At 54.1% G+C, this 15597-nt stretch overlaps 1 protein-coding gene across 1 annotated transcript in view; it reads left to right on the top strand.

Annotated features, from left to right (window-relative positions):
• The window catches only part of MSTO1 (misato mitochondrial distribution and morphology regulator 1), a 47925-nt gene that overhangs the window by 25826 nt on the left and 6502 nt on the right, over positions 1–15597 (top strand). The window contains exons 4-10 of the mRNA XM_088465202.1: positions 5761–5809; positions 8258–8294; positions 10539–10677; positions 10768–10885; positions 10964–11098; positions 11183–11335; positions 15024–15155. Coding sequence (XP_088321328.1) covers positions 5761–5809; positions 8258–8294; positions 10539–10677; positions 10768–10885; positions 10964–11098; positions 11183–11335; positions 15024–15155 — 763 coding nt within the window. The remainder of the gene's footprint in view (positions 1–5760; positions 5810–8257; positions 8295–10538; positions 10678–10767; positions 10886–10963; positions 11099–11182; positions 11336–15023; positions 15156–15597) is intronic.

Genomic DNA, 15597 nt, shown 5'->3' on the forward strand with positions numbered 1-15597 from the left:
TGGGTTAATCTCCCTCTGCAACAAGGTGGATCTCCGTCACAGGGAGCGTGCCTCGGAAAGAGGCAGATTTGATCGTGGAAGGCCACGTCCAGTTTCCCGCTTACCCTCTTCTCCTCTGGGCGAAGAACCCATGCAGGTCAACCGCTCTCCTTTATCGGCTGAGGAGCGTCAGAAAAGGCGGAGGCAGAACCTCTGTATGTACTGTGGATCTCCTGAACATTTAGTTAAAACTTGTCCCATTCGTCCGGGAAACGCCTCCTCCTAACTTATGAAAGAGAGGTTAAGCTAGGAGTTGCCATTGAATCACAAAGGAAGTCTGATTCCACCATCCAGGCTCATTTAAAGTGTCCTCGAGGTTCCAAAGCTGTATTAGCTCTCCTGGATTCCGGAGCGGCAGAGAACTTTGTCACTACTGAATTTGTCCAGAAGCATCAAATCCCCATGGAAGCGTTGCCTCGAGTCATCATTTTAACCGCCATCGATGGTAGTCGCATTTCTAGTGGAACCATCACCCATTGTACAACACCACTTAAACTTACCATTGGGGTGCTCCATTCCGAACAACTATCCTTCCTAGTGATTCCCAAAGCCTCTCATTCTTTAGTCCTCGGATTACCCTGGCTACAGAGACATTCACCTCAAATCAATTGGACCACCATGCAAATAATCTCCTGGGGTTCCAATTGCTTCAAAGGTTGCCTTCAGCGGGTAATACCTATCAGATCTTCCGTTGTACGGGATTCTACAGACCTGCCCAAAGCCTACGATGGGTTTCAGGACGTCTTTTGCAAACAGAGCGCAGACCTGTTACCTCCCCATCGTGATTGGGACTGTCCCATAGATCTGATTCCCGGGAAGAATCCTCCTAGGGGCCGAACCTATCCTCTATCTCTCCCTGAGACTCAGGCCATGTCGGAGTACATTACGTAAACTTAAATAAAGGCTTCATTCGACCTTCCACGTCTCCAGCAGGGGCTGGATTTTTCTTCGTAAAAAAAAAAGATGGTGGCTTGCGCCCGTGTATTGACTACCGGGGTCTTAATGAAATAACTATTAAGAATCGCTACCCTCTTCCTCTCATCACAGAGTTATTTGATAGAGTCAAGGGAGCCACAGTTTTTTCCAAACTCGACCTAAGAGGAGCCTATAATTTTTAATTTGTATGCGTCCAGGCGATGAATGGAAAACGGCCTTCAACACCAGGGATGGGCACTACGAGTATCTCGTTATGCCCTTCGGCCTCTGTAATGCTCCGGCCGTCTTCCAGTTTTTCGTCAATGAAATCTTCCGGGACCTCTTGTACAAGTGTGTGGTCGTTTACTTAGACGACATTTTGATTTTTTCTCAAGACCTCCAAACTCATCGAGACCAGGTCAAACAAGTCCTTCTGAGGTTGCGGTCCAATCAACTGTTTTGCAAATTAGAGAAGTGTCTGTCTGAGGTCTCAAGTGTACCATTCCTAGGATACATTATCTCCGGAACAGGCCTTCAAATGGATTCGTCAAAACTACAAGCCATTCTTGATTGGTCTCTTCCTTCTTCCTTAAAATCCATACAAAGATTCCTATGATTTGCCAATTACTATCGCAAGTTTGTAAAAGGTTTCTCGACTCTGGTAGCTCCGATTACAGCCCTCACCCGCAAGGGAGCAGATCCAACTATATGGCCCGTCGAAGCTACCTCTGCATTTCAACTTCTTAAGCAAGCCTTCATCTCCGCTCCCATCTTAAAGCAACCAGACTCCACCCGGCCCTTTATCCTGGAGGTGGACGCATCCTCTGAAGGTGTCGGTGCAGTGCTCTCCCAGCGATTTAAAGATGAAAAACTTCATCCCTGTGGTTTCTTTTCCCGGAAGTTTTTGCCTGCAGAGAAGAACTACACCATTGGAGATCAAGAGTTACTCGCCATGAAACTAGCCCTCGAAGAATGGCGATATCTTCTAGAAGGAGCTCATTACCCCATTACCATTTTTACTGACCATAAGAACCTCCTTTATCTTAAATCTGCAAATTGCTTGAACCCTCGTCAAGCCCGGTGGGCAATGTTTTTCTCCAGATTTAATTTCAAAGTCTCCTATCGCCCCGGTTCACAAAACCTCAAAGCCGACGCACTCTCCCGTTCCATGACGAGCAACCCTGATCTACCCATGGAGCAGCCCCAACCAATCTTGAATTCCGCTTCCTTCGCCTCTACTCAACTATCTTCTATACCCCCGGTTGGGAAGACTTTCGTCGCTCCGGAACTCCGCAAGAGGTTACTGCATTGGGCTCATGCTTCCCGGTTCTCTGGTCACCTGGGTATAGATAAAACCCTAGAATTTATCCAGCGGTCCTATTGGTGGTCTTCGATGAAAAAGGACGTCAGGTCTTATGTGTCTTCATGCATCAAATGTGCCCAACACAAGATACCTCGGCGGGTTCCACACGGTCAACTCCAACCTCTTGCAATTCCATCTAAGCCATGGACTCACCTATCTATGGATTTCATCTCTGATCTTCCTCCATCTCGGGGCCACAACACAATTTGGGTTATCGTGGATCGTTTTTCTAAAATGGCTCATTTCGTACCACTTACTGGGCTTCCGTCTGCACCTCTACTCGCCCAGAGCTTTATAAAAGAGATCTTCAAGCTCCACGGCCTTCCTCAAGAGATCATCTCCGACAGGGGAGTACAGTTCGTAGCGAAGTTCTGGAGGTCACTCTGCTCAGCCCTTCAGGTAAAACTCAAATTTTCTACCGCTTATCATCCCCAGACCAACGGTCAGACCGAAAGGGTCAATCAAGACCTGGAACAGTTCCTGCGCACTTTTGTCTCCTCCTCCCAAGATGACTGGATTGAACTTCTTCCTTGGGCCGAATTTGCCCACAATAATCATTATCACACATCCACCAGCTCAACTCCTTTTTTTACAGTTTTTGGTCAACATCCTCGAGTGCCAGATTTCCCTCTTCTTCCCACATTAGATGTGCCTGCGGCCAAAATGTCCCTTCAACGATTCTCCAACATCTGGGAAAAGGTTCGTTCCTCTCTGACTAAAACGTCAGCCCGGTACAAGAGATTTGCTGACCGCCAAAGACGAGCGATTCCAAATTTCCGACCTGGGGATATGGTCTGGCTCTCTACCCGAAACCTAAGACTCCGAGTACCCTCGATTAAATTTGCTCCGCGATTCATTGGTCCATTCCCAATCATCAAAGTCCTGAATCCTGTGGCTTACAAGTTAAAGCTTCCTCCATTTCTTCGCATTCCAAGTTCCTTCCATATTTCTCTTTTAAAACCACTAGTCTTAAACCGATTTTCAGAAGGTCCTGCCTAAAGCTTCTAGTGTTCAAACACAGCAGGGACAGGAGTTCGAAGTTGACAGAATCTTAGATTCCCGTTGTCGATACAACCGTCTTCAATACCTTATCGACTGGAAGAATTATGGTCCGGAGGAACGAATATGGATAAATGCATCCGATGTCCATGCACCCCGTCTGGTCAAAGCGTTCCATGTGAAATTTCCTCATAAACCAAGGAAGTGTCCGGTGGCCACTCTTGAAGAAGGGGGTACTGTCACACGCCGGCTTGGAGACCCCAGAATCAGACCCCGTCGCTTACCTGTGCGGGCGCTGACCCGCGCTGTCTTCCGGCTCCCGCGCTGTACGCTGTTGTCCTCTGGAGGGTCCCGCTGCTGCGCTGCTCCCACGCCGGCTGCTGCTCACCGCTGGTCCCCGCTGACTACCTCCAGGAAGCGCTGTCCTCCGGTCCATGGGCGCGGCCATCTTGGATTGCCCATGTGACCCCACTTCCACCAATGAGGAGCCTTCTCCTTCTCTCTCAGCCTGTCAGCTCCCAGTGTCCACTATAAAAGGATCCCCAATGCTCACACAAGTTGCCAGTGCAACTAGTTTCTTAGTTTAGCTAAGTAGCCTTCCCACTGCGCTCCAGCCGCTCCACGTAGCCTCTCAGCTACCAACGTCTACCCACGGCTATCCAGCCGCTCCACGTAGCCTCTCAGCTACCAACGTCTACCCACGGCTATCCAGCCGCTCCACGTAGCCTCTCAGCTGCCAACGTCTACCCACGGCTATCCAGCCGCTCCACGTAGCCTCTCAGCTGCCAACGTCTACCCACGGCTATCCAGCCGCTCCACGTAGCCACTCAGCTGCCAACGTCTACACACGGCTATCCAGCCGCTCCACGTAGCCACTCAGCTGCCAACGTCTACCCACGGCTATCCAGCCGCTCCACGTAGCCACTCAGCTGCCAACGTCTACCCACGGCTATCCAGCCGCTCCACGTAGCCACTCAGCTGCCAACGTCTACCCACGGCTATCCAGCCGCTCCACGTAGCCACTCAGCTGCCAACGTCTACCCACGTCTATCCAGCCGCTCCATGTAGCCACTCAGCTGCCAACGTCTACCCACGGCTATCCAGCCGCTCCACGTAGCCACTCAGCTGCCAACGTCTACCCACGTCTATCCAGCCGCTCCACGTAGCCACTCAGCTGCCAACGTCTACCCACGGCTATCCAGCCGCTCCACGTAGCCACTCAGCTGCCAACGTCTACCCACGGCTATCCAGCCGCTCCACGTAGCCACTCAGCTGCCAACGTCTACCCACGGCTATCCAGCCGCTCCACGTAGCCACTCAGCTGCCAACGTCTACCCACGGCTATCCAGCCGCTCCACGTAGCCACTCAGCTGCCAACGTCTACCCACGGCTATCCAGCCGCTCCACGTAGCCACTCAGCTGCCAACGTCTACCCACGGCTATCCAGCCGCTCCACGTAGCCACTCAGCTGCCAACGTCTACCCACGGCTATCCAGCCGCTCCACGTAGCCACTCAGCTGCCAACGTCTACCCACGGCTATCCAGCCGCTCCACGTAGCCACTCAGCTGCCAACGTCTACCCACGGCTATCCAGCCGCTCCACGTAGCCACTCAGCTGCCAACGTCTACCCACGGCTATCCAGCCGCTCCACGTAGCCACTCAGCTGCCAACGTCTACCCACGGCTATCCAGCCGCTCCACGTAGCCACTCAGCTGCCAACGTCTACCCACGGCTATCCAGCCGCTCCACGTAGCCACTCAGCTGCCAACGTCTACCCACGGCTATCCAGCCGCTCCACATAGCCACTCAGCTACCAACGTCTACCCTAGGCTATCCAGCCGCTCCACGCAGCTTCCTAGCTATCTCGTTACTGCCGCATTCCTCAAACCCCTGTCAGTTCGCTGCACCCTCTCATGCGGAGAAACTTCATTAAGCCAAGCCTCCTCCAGCGAGCGTCTGCGCCAAATAATACAGATCCAAGGCCCAGTCCGGGAACACAGCTCCTAAATTCCACGGTTGTGACATATAGAGAGAGATATCACCAGGTGACAGTGACTGATGTACAGGACTCTTATAGAGACACAATAGGTGACTGTATTATACTATTACCTGATAGTGATGTATATAGCCTAGGTAGTGTGAGCCAGGATTACTGAGTGTATAGAGGAGAGATATCACCAGGTGACAGTGACTGATGTACAGGACTCTTATAGAGACACAATAGGTGACTGTATTATACTATTACCTGATAGTGATGTATATAGCCTAGGTAGCCTATGGGTGTGTGTGGTTAGAGTATTCTGTGTTTGGAGGTTGGTGCACATTAGGCTCCTTGAGTATACAGTAGCTGGGTGGTCACGTTACATATGGGGTGTTTGGGATGTGTGAGAAGATACTGCCGGTAGAGAATGGTGGTCAGATAACGCTGCTTGTTGTGTTTCAGGACGGGGAGTCTGAGCGTACACCGAGAGGAGGAGCCCAGCATGGCGGAGGTGAGAGGCAGGTAGAGGTATCGGGTTCTCGGGGATGTAGGAGCAGAAGGCAGCTATAATGGAGTTCTCTTTCATCCTCTGAGGACAATGGACCATTGTGTATACAGGTTCCTAGATAGATATATGTGGCTGGAGCCCGACCACACGTGCTGAAAATGGCCTCCGCGGCACTGAAGGGTTTAACCCTCGTGCCATTTCTGAAAGGTACAATGTAGGCGCAGGACACCATGTACTGTAGATTTGTGGGTGAAATTGTATTTTACCGTCTTGTATTTAAAGTGCTGTGCGCAGTTTTGAAATTTGGGAGACCCGTTTGAATGTACGGCCTGTGCACTTGGAGACCATGTACGGCCTGTGCACTTGGAGACCATGTACGGCCTGTGCACTTGGAGACCATGTACGGCCTGTGCACTTGGAGACCATGTACGGCCTGTGCACTTGGAGACCATGTACGGCCTGTGCACTTGGAGACCATGTACGGCCTGTGCACTTGGAGACCATGTACGGCCTGTGCACTTGGAGACAATGTACGGCCTGTGCCCTTGGAGACCATGTACGGCCTGTGCCCTTGGAGACCATGTACGGCCTGTGCGCTTGGAGACCATGTACGGCCTGTGCGCTTGGAGACCATGTACGGCCTGTGCGCTTGGAGACCATGTACGGCCTGTGCACTTGGAGACCTGTACAATACCCAGCAAGTTTGGGGAAGAACTGGAGATGATAGGACAGGGAAAGCCAAACTGGTGTTATACATTGTCCCTGGTATATGAAAGGATGGATGTAATGTTATATTACCGTGTGAGAGACCGTCTATGCTGAGTCCCTGTGTAATGTTATATTACCGTGTGAGAGACCGTCTATGCTGAGTCCCTGTGTAATGTTATATTACCGTGTGAGAGACAGTCTATGCTGAGTCCCTGTGTAATGTTATATTACTGTGTGATAGACAGTCTATGCTGAGTCCCTGTGTAATGTTATATTACCGTGTGAGAGACAGTCTATGCTGAGTCCCTGTGTAATGTTATATTACCGTGTGAGAGACAGTCTATGCTGAGTCCCTGTGTAATGTTATATTACCGTGTGAGAGACAGTCTATGCTGAGTCCCTGTGTAATGTTATATTACCGTGTGAGAGACAGTCTATGCTGAGTCCCTGTGTAATGTTATATTACCGTGTGAGAGACAGTCTATGCTGAGTCCCTGTGTAATGTTATATTACCGTGTGAGAGACAGTCTATGCTGAGTTTCTGTGTTTGAGGAAAGCCGAGTGACTTTGGGTGGTAACGAGGAAATGTAGTAATTTCTGTGACATGTAAGATGTGTTTATGTATTGTGAGAGCCTGATTGGCTAAGAGGAGCCCATGGCGGACTTACCCCCTGTGTAATGTGTACTGGAGTGGCATGAAATGGGCATGTGAGCCTGTGTATGTGTACATCAACTGCTATAACATCCCTGTATGCTGAACCCCCTTAAGCTAAGGGTAAGAGTCTTTCTCAAGACCATTGAGAAATAAACACTTTGCCTTTACTACGACTGCAACCTGTGACTAACAGAATTGCGCCAAACGCTATTCCGTTTTCCGGCTGTGCTGGGTAAGAGCTCAGCGTCTCCAAAGCTCAAGCCCCCTGCCAGCTACCGGGCAGCCCTGGTCCACTGCAAGGGGTCAGGAGGGATCAGCCGACACCAATCAGGAGGTGTGACCGCAGCTAATCAAACGCAGCAGTGGTGCTCGAGGCAGGAGCCAATGTATACTAATGTCTGTCACATCACACTACCACTGTATACTAATGTCACATCACACTACTACTGTATACTAATGTCACGTCACGTCACACTACTACTGTATACTAATGTCACGTCACACTACTACTGTATACTAATGTCACGTCACACTACTACTGTATACTAATGTCACGTCACACTACTACTGTATACTAATGTCACGTCACACTACTACTGTATACTAATGTCACGTCACACTACTACTGTATACTAATGTCACATCACAGCTGCCTATGTATGCCCGTGACAGGTGTATAACTTATCAGTTACATAAGGTTTTTTATTGGAAGCTGATGCCCATCGCATCTCTATGATTGTGACCACATGAAGGGGCAGCTTTGGTATATTCACATGATCCATTGTCCCCCATAGGATAAAAGAGAACTCCTGATTGTCAGGTGTAGTGTGGTAAGGGCAATATTTCTGTGTTAGTGGTGACTGCTTCCCGGTGAGTTTTCGCTGGTGGGTGATGTCGTCAGACAGTTACCCTAGGGTCTCTATGTTCCCCTCTGTGGGTGGGGGGTGGCTGGTGGGGGGGATGTCCTCAGACAGTTACCCTAGGGTCTATGTGTTCCCCTCTGTGGGCGGGGGTGGCTGGTTCCCCACAAGCCAGCAGGTGCATGTAGCTGCTATAGACCTCATATGAGCACTGATCTGTCTTATTAGGAAAAAACACCTGTGGAAAGAGACTGCGATGATAGAGGTGAGTGTGTGTATCAGAGGATGGGATAGTGCGTGATGGGATGGAGGTAAGGTGGGGAGTACGGTCAGTGTGTGAGTGACGGGATGGAGGTAAGGAGGGGAGTACGGTCAGTGTGTGAGTGACGGGATGGAGGTAAGGTGGGGAGTACGGTCAGTGTGTGAGTGAGGGGATGGAGGTAAGGTGGGGAGTACGGTCAGTGTGTGAGTGAGGGGATGGAGGTAAGGTGGGGAGTACGGTCAGTGTGTGAGTGACGGGATGGAGGTAAGGTGGGGAGTACGGTCAGTGTGTGAGTGAGGGGATGGAGGTAAGGTGGGGAGTACGGTCAGTGTGTGAGTGAGGGGATGGAGGTAAGGTGGGGAGTACGGTCAGTGTGTGAGTGAGGGGATGGAGGTAAGGTGGGGAGTACGGTCAGTGTGTGAGTGAGGGGATGGAGGTAAGGTGGGGAGTACAGTACGGTCAGTGTGTGAGGTGAGGGGATGGAGGTAAGGTGGGGAGTACGGTCAGTGTGTGAGTGACGGGATGGAGGTAAGGAGGGGAGTACGGTCAGTGTGTGAGTGAGGGGATGGAGGTAAGGTGGGGAGTACGGTCAGTGTGTGAGTGACGGGATGGAGGTAAGGTGGGGAGTACGGTCAGTGTGTGAGTGACGGGATGGAGGTAAGGTGGGGAGTACGGTCAGTGTGTGAGTGACGGGATGGAGGTAAGGTGGGGAGTACGGTCAGTGTGTGAGTGAGGGGATGGAGGTAAGGTGGGGAGTACGGTCAGTGTGTGAGTGAGGGGATGGAGGTAAGGTGGGGAGTACGGTCAGTGTGAGTGAGGGGATGGAGGTAAGGTGGGGAGTACGGTCAGTGTGTGAGGTGAGGGGATGGAGGTAAGGTGGGGAGTACGGTCAGTGTGTGAGTGACGGGATGGAGGTAAGGTGGGGAGTACGGTCAGTGTGTGAGTGAGGGGATGGAGGTAAGGAGGGGAGTACGGTCAGTGTGTGAGTGACGGGATGGAGGTAAGGTGGGGAGTACGGTCAGTGTGTGAGTGAGGGGATGGAGGTAAGGTGGGGAGTACGGTCAGTGTGTGTGAGGGGATGGAGGTAAGGTGGGGAGTACGGTCAGTGTGTGAGTGACGGGATGGAGGTAAGGAGGGGAGTACGGTCAGTGTGTGAGTGAGGGGATGGAGGTAAGGTGGGGAGTACGGTCAGTGTGTGAGTGAGGGGATGGAGGTAAGGTGGGGAGTACGGTCAGTGTGTGAGTGACGGGATGGAGGTAAGGAGGGGAGTACGGTCAGTGTGTGAGTGACGGGATGGAGGTAAGGTGGGGAGTACGGTCAGTGTGTGAGTGAGGGGATGGAGGTAAGGAGGGGAGTACGGTCAGTGTGTGAGTGACGGGATGGAGGTAAGGTGGGGAGTACGGTCAGTGTGTGAGTGAGGGGATGGAGGTAAGGTGGGGAGTACGGTCAGTGTGTGTGAGGGGATGGAGGTAAGGTGGGGAGTACGGTCAGTGTGTGAGTGACGGGATGGAGGTAAGGAGGGGAGTACGGTCAGTGTGTGAGTGAGGGGATGGAGGTAAGGTGGGGAGTACGGTCAGTGTGTGAGTGAGGGGATGGAGGTAAGGTGGGGAGTACGGTCAGTGTGTGAGTGAGGGGATGGAGGTAAGGAGGGGAGTACGGTCAGTGTGTGAGTGACGGGATGGAGGTAAGGTGGGGAGTACGGTCAGTGTGTGAGTGTCGGGATGGAGGTAAGGTGGGGAGTACGGTCAGTGTGTGAGTGAGGGGATGGAGGTAAGGTGGGGAGTACGGTCAGTGTGTGTGAGGGGATGGAGGTAAGGTGGGGAGTACGGTCAGTGTGTGAGGTGAGGGGATGGAGGTAAGGTGGGGAGTACGGTCAGTGTGTGAGTGAGGGGATGGAGGTAAGGAGGGGAGTACGGTCAGTGTGTGAGGTGAGGGGATGGAGGTAAGGTGGGGAGTACGGTCAGTGTGTGTGAGGGGATGGAGGTAAGGAGGGGAGTACGGTCAGTGTGAGTGACGGGATGGAGGTAAGGTGGGGAGTACGGTCAGTGTGTGAGTGTCGGGATGGAGGTAAGGTGGGGAGTACGGTCAGTGTGTGAGTGAGGGGATGGAGGTAAGGTGGGGAGTACGGTCAGTGTGTGTGAGGGGATGGAGGTAAGGTGGGGAGTACGGTCAGTGTGTGAGGTGAGGGGATGGAGGTAAGGTGTGGGGTATGGGGGGTGGGTATATAACATTCTTCTTCTTCTGTAGAAGTTGGCAGACTACAGTCAGTACCAACAAATAGTAAGAAAGCTGAAGAAGCAGAAAGTGGGGGTGTCTGGTCTGACTATCTGCGGACACAACTTCACCCCAAATCTCTGTGTATCCTGAGCCCTCACAGCCAGGGTGGGTGAGTTGGGGGTATTAGGCGGTGGGGCGAGTGATGAGATCCGCAGACTGGGTAGTGTCACATGGCTTTTCCTCCCCTCTTCTGCTGTAGGGGTACGGAGGGCCTGGAGTCTTTCAGCCAGGGTGAAGCGCTGCTCAGGGCCTCCTCTCAGCTGGATGAGCTAGAGGACAGGCTGCATTTCTTTACTGAGGAGTGTGACTACCTACAGGCGAGTCCCTGGGGCAGGACGAGAGGCTCGGGGTAGGGGGATCACCTCAGACACTGCTATGATGTGTTTCCTTTGCAGGGTTTTCATATACTCTGTGACATACATAGTGGCTTCTCCGGAGCTGGGGCCAGGGTGGCAGAGCTCTTACATGACGACTACCCCGGGCGTGGCATTCTGAGCTTCGCCACTTGTCCTGTACCTACAGGAGCGAGGGTGAGAGCTAGATCTGGGCATGGTATTATTGGGCAGTGCAATAACCTGCATTGTGTATCCTAATCTTCTTCTGCTCTGTGATAGAGTCTGCACAAGGGCATGTACCAGCTGATGAACTGTATCCTTGCACTAGTGCCACTCAGCAGCCACAGCTCACTTCTGTGCCCTATGTCTGTAAGTTTCAGCTTAGGACGGAGACCAGGCCTCCCAGCTGCATTTCCTCACCTATTGTATGATGTAAGTAACACGCGTGATCATGTTATACCTGGGACCCATATGCAATGTTCCTTCTCTCCTAGTGCTGTCACCCCTGTCCTTCTCCCTCCTCCTCTCCTAGTGCTGTCACCCCTGTCCTTCTCCCTCCTCCTCTCCCCTAGTGCTGTCACCCCTGTCCTTCTCCCTCCTCCTCTCCCCTAGTGCTGTCACCCCTGTCCTTCTCCCTCCTCCTCTCCCCTAGTGCTGTCACCCCTGTCCTTCTCCCTCCTCCTCTCCCCTAGTGCTGTCACCCCTGTCCTTCTCCCTCCTCCTCTCCTAGTGCTGTCACCCCTGTCCTTCTCCCTCCTCCTCTCCCCTAGTGCTGTCACCCCTGTCCTTCTCCCTCCTCCTCTCCCCTAGTGCTGTCACCCCTGTCCTTCTCCCTCCTCCTCTCCCCTAGTGCTGTCACCCCTGTCCTTCTCCCTCCTCCTCTCCCCTAGTGCTGTCACCCCTGTCCTTCTCCCTCCTCCTCTCCCCTAGTGCTGTCACCCCTGTCCTTCTCCCTCCTCCTCTCCCCTAGTGCTGTCACCCCTGTCCTTCTGCCTCCTCCTCTCCCCTAGTGCTGTCACCCCTGTCCTTCTGCCTCCTCCTCTCCCCTAGTGCTGTCACCCCTGTCCTTCTCCCTCTGACTCTCCTAGTGCTGTCACCCCCGTCCTTCTCCCTCCGACTCTCCCCTAGTGCTGTCACCCCCGTCCTTCTCCCTCCTTCTTCTCCTAGTGCTGTCACCCCCGTCCTTCTCCCTCCTGCTCTCCCCTAGTGCTGTCGCCCCTGTCCTTCTCCCTCCTCCACTTCTCCTCCTAGTGCTGTATGCCACCCCCGTCCTTCTCCCTCCTCCTCTCCTAGTGCTGTCTGTCACCCCCGTCCTTCTCCCTCCTCCTCCTCCTCTCCTAGTGCTGTATGTCACCCCCGTCCTTCTCCCTCCTCCTCCTCTCCTAGTGCTGTCACCCCCGTCCTTCTCCCTCCTCCTCTCCCCTAGTGCTGTCACCCCTGTCCTTCTCCCTCCTCCTCTCCCCTAGTGCTGTCACCCTTGTCCTTCTCCCTCCTCCTCTCCCCTAGTGCTGTCACCCCTGTCCTTCTCCCTCCTCCTCTCCCCTAGTGCTGTCACCCCTTTCCTTCTCCCTCCTCCTCTCCCCTAGTGCTGTCACCCCTGTCCTTCTCCCTCCTCCTCTCCTAGTGCTGTCACCCCTGTCCTTCTCCCTCCTCCTCTCCCCTAGTGCTGTCACCCCTGTCCTTCTCCCTCCTCCTCTCCCCTAGTGCTGTCACCCCTGTCCTTCTCCCTCCTCCTCCCCTAGTGCTGTCACCCCTGTCCTTCTCCCTCCTCCTCTCCCCTAGTGCTGTCACCCCTGTCCTTCTCCCTCCTCCTCTCCCCTAGTGCTGTCACCCCTGTCCTTCTGCCTCCTCCTCTCCTAGTGCTGTCACCCCTGTCCTTCTCCCTCCTCCTCTCCCCTAGTGCTGTCGCCCCTGTCCTTCTCCCTCCTCCTCTCCCCTAGTGCTGTCGCCCCTGTCCTTCTCCCTCCTCCACTTCTCCTCCTAGTGCTGTATGCCACCCCCGTCCTTCTCCCTCCTCCTCTCCTAGTGCTGTCTGTCACCCCCGTCCTTCTCCCTCCTCCTCCTCTCCTAGTGCTGTCACCCCTGTCCTTCTCCCTCCTCCTCCTCCTATCCTAGTGCTGTCTGTCCCCCCGTCCTTCTCCCTCCTCCTCCTCCTCCTACTAGTGCTGTCACCCCCGTCCTTCTCCCTCCTACTCCTCTTTTCCTAGTGCTGGCTGTCACCCCCGTCCTTCTCCCTCCTCCTCTCCCCTAGTGCTGTCACCCCCGTCCTTCTCCCTCCTCCACCTCTCCTCCTAGTGCTGTCTGTCACCCTTGTCCTTCTCCCTCCTCCTCCTCTCCTAGTGCTGTCTGTCACCCCTGTCCTTCTCCCCCCACCTCCTCTCCTAGTGCTGTCTGTCACCCCCGTTCTTCTCCCTCCTCCTCCTCTCCTAGTGCTGTCACCCGTCCTTCTCTCTCCTCCTCCTCTCCTAGTGCTGTCTGTCACCCCCGTCCTTCTCTCTCCTCCTCCTCTCCTAGTGCTGTCTGTCACCCCCGTTCATCTCCCTCCTCCTCCTCTCCTAGTGCTGTCTGTCACCCCCGTTCTTCTCCCTCCTCCTCCTCTCCTAGTGCTGTCTGTCACCCCCGTTCTTCTCCCCCCTCCTCCTCTCCTAGTGCTGGCTGTCACCCCTGTCCTTCTCCCCCCTCCTCCTCTCCTAGTGCTGGCTGTCACCCCTGTCCTTCTCCCCCCTCCTCCTCTCCTAGTGCTGTCTGTCACCCCCGTTCTTCTCCCCCCTCCTCCTCTCCTAGTGCTGTCTGTCACCCCCGTCCTTCTCCCCCCTCCTCCTCTCCTAGTGCTGGCTGTCACCCCCGTCCTTCTCCCCCCTCCTCCTCTCCTAGTGCTGGCTGTCACCCCCGTTCTTCTCCCCCCTCCTCCTCTCCTAGTGCTGTCTGTCACCCCCGTCCTTCTCCCCCCTCCTCCTCTCCTAGTGCTGTCTGTCACCCCCGTCCTTCTCCCCCCTCCTCCTCTCCTAGTGCTGTCTGTCACCCCCGTCCTTCTCCCTCCTCCTCCTCTCCTAGTGCTGTCTGTCACCCCCGTTCTTCTCCCTCCTCCTCCTCTCCTAGTGCTGTCTGTCACCCCCGTCCTTCTCCCTCCTCCTCTCCTAGTGCTGTCACCCCTGTCCTTCTCCCTCCCGCTCCTCTCCTAGTGCTGTCTGTCACCCCCGTCCTTCTCCCTCCTCCTAGTGCTGTCTGTCACCCCCGTCCTTCTCCCTCCTCCTCCTCTCCTAGTGCTGTCACCCCCGTCCTTCTCCCTCCTCCTCTCCCCTAGTGCTGTCTGTCACCCCCGTCCTTCTCCCTCCTCCTCTCCTAGTGCTGTCACCCCCGTCCTTCTCCCTCCTCCTCTCCCCTAGTGCTGTCACCCCCGTCCTTCTCCCTCCTCCTCCTCTCCTAGTGCTGTCATCCCCGTCCTTCTCCCTCCTCCTCTCCCCTAGTGCTGTCTGTCACCCCCGTCCTTCTCCCCCCTCCTCCTCTCCTAGTGCTGTCTGTCACCCCCTTCCTTCTCCCCCCTCCTCCTCTCCTAGTGCTGTCTGTCACCCCCGTCCTTCTCCCTCCTCCTCCTCTCCTAGTGCTGTCTGTCACCCCCTTCCTTCTCCCCCCTCCTCCTCTCCTAGTGCTGTCTGTCACCCCCTTCCTTCTCCCCCCTCCTCCTCTCCTAGTGCTGTCTGTCACCCTTGTCCTTCTCCCTCCTCCTCCTCTCCTAGTGCTGTCTGTCACCCTTGTCCTTCTCCCCCCTCCTCCTCTCCTAGTGCTGTCTGTCACCCCCGTCCTTCTCCCCCCTCCTCCTCTCCTAGTGCTGTCTGTCACCCCCGTCCTTCTCCCTCCTCCTCCTCTCCTAGTGCTGTCTGTCACCCCCGTCCTTCTCCCTCCTCCTCCTCTCCTAGTGCTGTCTGTCACCCCCGTCCTTCTCCTCTCCTAGTGCTGTCTGTCACCCCCTTCCTTCTCCCCCCTCCTCCTCTCCTAGTGCTGTCTGTCACCCCCGTCCTTCTCCCTCCTCCTCCTCTCCTAGTGCTGTCTGTCACCCCCGTCCTTCTATTCTCAGCTAGCGCCACCTGTACTCATCAGTTCCTCCTCTTCTGTTCTCCAGGCAAGTCGGCAGTATGACAGTAGCGCCGTTCTGGCGTTGGCATTGGATACGATCACATCTCCTTATCGGATGTCCATCCCCAGTATGTCTATGATGCACCTCGCTGAGTCCATAAACTTCAGTGGAAGGAAGGTCCGTACTGTTACATACATGCAGTGCGTGTGGTGTGTGTGTGTATATCATATATGTACCCATGTATGGAAGATCTGTGCTGTTACACCACAGGCACTGCATGTATGTGTGTATATCATACAGTATATGTAGCCGTGTATGGCAGATCTGTGCTGTTACATACATGCAGTGCGTGTGGTGTGTGTGTTTATCATATATGTACCCATGTATGGAAGATCTGTGCTGTTACATACATGCAGTGCCTGTGGTGTGTGTATATTATACAGTATATGTACCCATGTTTGGAAGATCTGTGCTGTTACATACATGCAGTGCGTGTGGTGTGTGTGTATATCATATATGTACCCATGTTTGGAAGATCTGTGCTGTTACATACATGCAGTGCGTGTGGTGTGTGTATATCATACAGTATATGTACCCATGTATGGAAGATCTGTGCTGT

Source organism: Taudactylus pleione, unplaced genomic scaffold, assembly GCF_031769625.1.
Source record: "Taudactylus pleione unplaced genomic scaffold, aTauple2 ptg001907l, whole genome shotgun sequence".
Taxonomy (NCBI): Eukaryota; Metazoa; Chordata; class Amphibia; order Anura; family Myobatrachidae; genus Taudactylus; species Taudactylus pleione.